The sequence below is a fragment of the Electrophorus electricus genome, chromosome 3, assembly GCF_013358815.1.
Source record: "Electrophorus electricus isolate fEleEle1 chromosome 3, fEleEle1.pri, whole genome shotgun sequence".
NCBI lineage: Eukaryota > Metazoa > Chordata > Actinopteri > Gymnotiformes > Gymnotidae > Electrophorus > Electrophorus electricus.
In genome coordinates, this window is record NC_049537.1 from 18,446,201 (window position 1) to 18,452,603 (window position 6,403).

The 6,403-nt window shown below is 41.7% G+C and overlaps 1 protein-coding gene across 1 annotated transcript; it reads right to left on the minus strand.

Annotated features, from left to right (window-relative positions):
- Positions 1-407: 407 nt before the first annotated feature.
- flrt2 (fibronectin leucine rich transmembrane protein 2) lies at positions 408-6,124 on the minus strand. Its single transcript, XM_027000811.2, has 2 exons — positions 5,505-6,124; positions 408-2,897 (listed from the first exon to the last, which is right to left on the minus strand). The coding sequence occupies exon 2, from the start codon at positions 2,470-2,472 to the stop codon at positions 484-486; it is 1,989 nt and encodes a 662-aa protein (XP_026856612.2). The 5' UTR covers positions 2,473-2,897; positions 5,505-6,124; the 3' UTR covers positions 408-483.
- Positions 6,125-6,403: the final 279 nt, after the last annotated feature.

A 6,403-nucleotide genomic window follows, 5' to 3' on the forward strand; every position in this document is an offset into this window, starting at 1 on the left:
ATCAGCAGTGTTTAGTTTTCATGACCACTGTGTTATGTTAACTACTGTTCAATGAAGGGGTTGCTGTATTTCAGAGCAAAGGGCATATTGTGATCGTGTGGTTAGCAAAATATCCAGGCGCACGCTAACACTCATGAGGCCCAGGAGACCTGGACTGTACCGTAGACACCCAATGTGCCATGATTGTACAAACACCACCCCAACAGCCTTCAGCAAATCCATAGCAAGCCCAGTAATTACAAAACCATCCATATCATATTTACTAAGAAAAAAAAAAAAAACTGCTAAATTACACATTTCATTATCCACAGTATAAATTACCATGTAGAGCCAACCTGTGTGTGTGTGTGTGTGTGTGTGTGTGTGTGTGTTGGTGTGTGTTTGTGTAATATATATATATATATATATATTATATATATACATACACATACATACACACACACACACACACACACACACTAGATTTTGAAAATGGTTGTAGTATCACGTGTGGCAGAAGTCCACACTGGGAACATTGCTGCTTTTGCAGTATGCGATGCTATTGTTACTATGGTGGCAGTCTCTGAATCCAATGCCTCCATTGGTCGTGTAGATGGGCTGAATTCTGAAATCACCCTTTAAGAGCTGTTCATTGTTCAGTGACACTATCTGAAAGCTGGTTTCAGTCATTTCCAGGATGGAGTTATCCTTTTTAGTACCAGCTTCACAGTAGTCATCCTTTCTCCTGCCCCTATTATATTTCCATTTGGACGAGGACGACCTGCTCTTTTTGTGCATGTGCCAGCAAAACAGGCTGAGAAGTGTTACCAAGACAACCAGCACAACCCCGCCTATCACTCCAGCCAGCAAGAGCGTGGAGGTGCTGTCCTGCTGGGCTGCCTGCTCTGACTCTCCTACCTTGTTGGAGGTGCTGGGTACTGACTTAGTCTTGACCTCTGAACAAATTGTATCCTCTCCTGGTCTGTAGCTGTTAAGAGTGTCCAGAACATACACACATATACGGTAGACAGATTTGGTATCTAGGTTAAAGAGGCTAAGCCTCCGCTGGCTTCCTGGCACTGTCCTCTCGTGACTGATGTCTGTCATTAAATTCTGACTCCTCTTGATCCAAGTGACTTTGTACGCAGCCACAGTAAAATAGGACTCCCAGTTTACCTCTATGGAGGTGGAGTTCAATACATACAGGGACATTTTCAATGGGTCATCATAGGGTGGAAAAGGGCCAGGGGGGAAATGAGGACTTGGGGGTGTGTGACCAGGAGAGGGTGGGTAGAATGGCATGGGTGAGATGGTGGTTATGTGGGTGCTTTTAGGAGGGTTGGTGGTTCCGTCATGTGTTGATGGCAATGAAGGTAACTGAGTAGGAAGTGGATGGAGCTCTGTGTTGTGTGGGCACTCAAGGTTATCCAGTGTGAGCTCTCGGATTACCATGCCCCGCACACTCTCTGGTTTGTGGCACGTGAAGCCACGGACATTCAGAGAGGGAGGTAGGGACTTAAGCCAAGCAATAACCCATTTAATTGTACAGTCACAGAGCCAGTTGTTGTTCCGAACATTGAGATGCATTAGGCTTCTCAGCCCATCAAAGACTCCCTGTGGCAGAGCCTGAAGCAAGTTACTGGAGATATCAAGCCTCTCCAGCTTTCTGAGGTTGGAAAATGCTGTCACAGGGATCTCTTTCATCTGGTTTTCCTGCAGGTTGAGTTTGGTCAGGGATGTTCCAGGAAGCAATGGTGGGGGTTTTGTAAGAGAGTTACGGGACAGAGACAGCTCTTTCAGGTTGCCCAAATTCAGGAAAGTTCCAGGAGCAATTGCATCATCCTCTAGAAGGTTGCCATCAAGCAGCAGTCTCTGCAGGCTGGAGACATTCTGAAAGGCCTCCTCGTCTACATCAGCAATTCGGTTCTCATCCAAACGCAGCTCCTGTAGGTCAGCTGGTAATCCAATGGGGACACTGCTCAGGTGATTCTTTGTAAGAAAGAGGATCTTGAGGCTGACTGCTTCCCGAAATGCGCCCTCCTCCACGCCTACAGTGGAGATGGAGTTGTCGTCAAGGTGCAGCTCTTCCAGCTTAGGTAGCTGGGCAAGAGCTGCCCTGGAAATGGTCTGAATGTTGTTTTCCTGCAGGTGAAGCACCCTTACATTCCTAGGCAAGTTAAGGGGGAACTCATCCAGCTGGTTCCCATACAGATAGACTGACTCCACAGAAGCTACATTGTGTAGCTCCAGTGGGAAGCCAGCATTGTTGATCTGGTTGTTGTGGAGGAAGAGGGTTTTGTATCCCTCCTGCACTCCCAGAGGAACAGATGTCAGACTCTTTTCATTACAGTAAACATATGTTTTGTCGCAGCGGCACTCTTTAGGACAGGAGGCAACAGGGCTGAACTGCACATGCAGGCTGAGCAGCACAGTAAACCAGAACTGAACAAATGAGGTCCAGTCATTATTCCAAAATCCCACATTCAGCTCCATTGTGGGAAACAAAGAGAAAATGTGAAAGAAAAAAAATACAAAACAAAACACTGAAAATCTGAGGGAGGACTAATAATTCCAGCAGTGGAAGAGGAAGTCCTTTAAAACATTAAATTAATTTAGAGTTCATGGGACAAAGCAGGAAGTTGAGGTGTAGTCCTTTTGTAGTTTCTAGTCCTCCACTTTGGTGTGGTAGTTTCATTAGAGGGCACAGGTTCTGTGACTGGCGCCATCCATGCTAGAATATCAGAGCATGGCAGGACTTGTTATTCTTGGTGTCTGGCCCAGTTGAAGCCCGCATGAAAGTTCCGTGGCAGGGTTGACGGTGAGAAGCCCAGGCCTCCTCCTGTCCTGCCTCGCCGTCACACTCTGATGGGCCTGCACCCAGGATGCTTCCAGGGGACGGGACATCTGGAGCCCGGGACCTGAGAAAACAAAACCAGGGGATAGGAGGGAAATCAGTTTTCTCACAGGCTGGTGGTTTGCCCTTAAAATTCTTTTTTCTTTCTCTTTCAAGTCTAGCACACACACATACACACACAAAGGGTCTTGTATTACTGTTTTTGTGGGTGTGTCCTTTACTGCAAATAATTTCTAACCTAAATCTAACACTAATCTAAATTTCCGAAACCAAAAGGTTTTTTTTTTTTTGTCTATTTTAGGTTTTTTTAATAAAAGTGGCATTTTTCTGAAAAAAAAAATGTCACCACAATGTGAAAAAGCAAGGTTTTGCCATGTTTTTCAACACAAACACACAATCCATGCTGTAATGTTGTTGTGTTGTATTGTTTTATTTTTTGTAGTGATAGGACAATAACTGGTGATAAATATTGTTGTGTCTAAACCTAACAATAACTGAAAGGGCAAGCACACACACACCAAGCTTATAAAGTTTCAGAAATTCAAAACTCAGCACCATCATGCGATAATTATCTTCTCCATTGATAAATCTATTGCAATAAATAAATGCAAAAAACAAAAAGCCAAAAAATCTACAAAGTTTTAGAATTTCCAATGACAAAACTAGTGCCAACATGAAAGATTTACTAGAGAAGCCTGAACAAACCTTTAGTGCTGCATATACAGGTGCGTTGGAGTAAGATATGTCTTATAAAGATATTCTGTATACGCAGTGTGGTTGCACACTGTACCAGTCTTCGGGTGATTTGAAGCACTCGTCCCTGCTCATGGTATACTGAAAACGTGCCACATGGGACATGCATATTTCACATGGGCACGAGCTGAAGCATGACAGGGGAAAGAAATCCCATGAGATGAGACAGTGAGGGGAGCTGGTGACAGGCAGGAGGACAGTCTGCAGAGCACAGAGTGACAAATGCTGCCTGTCAAATGAAATGAGATTTGAGGATAATTTAGTCCATCTACCTGCAATAAATGATCGATACAGGCTATTTCTCTCTATGCGGAGGTTTGAAATATACTCAAGGCTTCAGGATCAGGAGTTGACACAAGACACACAGTTGAGGTTTAACTACTAATACTATAGGCTTGATTATTTAAATTTCAGACATACCTATGGGTTACTTTTAAGGTCATAATGTATATTATGAGAAACATCACTTTTTTCAACCCAGAGTTCTACAATGGAATGTTATGGAATTCAACATCAAGGAATTCATTGTCATACTTGACTCATTCTGTTTTAGCTTTTTTAATTATTTTTCTTTAATGCTTTATTCATTTTTGTCTTATTATGTTTAAAATTGCATTTACTATGGAACACCACATCACAGGTGTCCCTATGTTAGAACTGAAAAATCTTTGTTCCTCGTTTGGTTCTGACAGACGCTTGTGGAACAACTGTCTTATTATGTTGGAATGTAGTATATCAATTTCTTTATCGGGGTGAATTAATCACTAGTCTCCAAAGATAATACTGAAGGCAGCGGGGGGGGGGGGGGGGGGGGGGGGTAACAGCAAACAGCAAATGAAAAACAGTCAAAAATATCCTGGCAATGTAATATATATATATATATATATATATATATATATATATATATATATATATATATATATATATATATATATATATAAACATTAGGACAACATAAAATGTTACTGAAGTTCTGCTTTGTCGCACCTATCAGTTCGTATAAGGTTAAACTGCTCTTCATTTAAATTATGTTGAAACATACAAACGACAAAATAGCCTGCCTAATGTTACATTTTTAAAGCATAAGGGTACACATAGACATACATGTCTAGTCTGTCAAATACTCTGAAGCACTTTTCCCCAGTGCATCATTATAGGTTATTTCTCTCAGTTATTAGCATATGCATTTTCTGTGCATTCGTAAGCTAAATTAGTGCGCATCGTCAATGGAATGAAAATATTACTAGTATTTGGCATTAACTTAAAACTGCAGAGTACAAGTAATCAGATTTTTGCGCGTTCGAACGATCATCCAAGAAACTGAGTAACGCAATATGCAAACATGCCACTAACCGGAAGAGGAGATGAGTTGTAGCCTGGAATCAGTATTAAGTCTGGCAATTAAAGTTTCAGGCTTAGACATCTGCATGCAGATAACGAGCTGATCAGGAAAACTTCAAAAGGTAGACGGGGAAGGGTGTCCGTATGAATGAACAGTCATAAAGGAGCCGCGCGATGCTCGGAGTGTAGTGAGCACAAAATATGCCCGCCAGAGCGGAAACAGAAGCTGCGCCTTATAGATCTTTAACGAGATGAAAAATAGATACATGACGAAAGTCGTCCAAATGATAAATTTGATAAGAATGTCTAAATTATAAATTTGCACACCGAATGAGAAATTAGGTTATACAACCGCATTGTTGCAAATTATGATTTAAGCAGATGACATAAAACACACTGTGAGAAACAGTTTTTGATTATATGTTAGAAACTCGATAAAACGATGATATGCCGATAGTTAACAATGCATGTCTTAATGATTAAAGCTGCACGCTCGACATATGAGGATTACTTTTTTTACATATAGACTAACAACTCTAAAACAGCGTTCTCTAAAATAACATCTATAATATTATACCTTTTTTAGCCTTGCTTTATCCATGATATGGTGCGTAGCCTTTTTTACGCACATGAAGCACTTTTCCTCCCGCTTTGTTCTTCATGCAGTCGTGGTATTTGACTGGACGCGGTGATCCATCGCCATTCAAGTACTATATAGTTTTAACGAGTGAGCTTCGACCTGCTTTCCAAACCTTGTGCCTCCGGACAACATACTGACTGTGACCGAGGACTTTTACGCCCGTCCTTCTCACTTTGCCGCGGTGACTCTTTCGGTTTCTCGCTGATCGTCTCACTCAGCTCCTTGCTCACTTTAAACGCTTAAATATTGCATTAGGGAAACAGAGCTTGACCGAACTCACAAACATCCAATCTTTTCGTTTTCTTTGCGCGAAACATTGAACCCACACTCCACTAAAACAGATCAAATACATCCGACTCATGACATGTTGTATCCCAAATCACGGTAAGGAGCAAAAAAACAAACTGCCGCGAATGTTTACCGTCGAATTTCTTTTGAAAATTATGTTGACGTCTTTGCTACGCACCTCTTTCTCGCGCTCCTCTTGTTCTTTCTCACACACTCTCACTCTTTCCCTGGCTCACACTCCTAGTTTCTGTCTGTCCCTCCTACCCTGTCCTAAGTAAAGATATGCGTTAACACCGCAGAAAAGACACTGCAATGAAATTGCACTTTAAATTGTTCATACTCAAAATATTATTGATTTGTGGATAACAGGACTGTTTCCTTTTCAACCCCAGTGATACAGGCGGTTCACTCTTAATAATGATTATGGGAAAATAAGAATATGCATGTCATCTTGCCACCCTGCTGCCCCAAATCACCGTTGTCAAACGCACGTTATGATCATCCACATTAAAGAGTTCTAATGGATTTTAAATGTTAAACGCATTCTA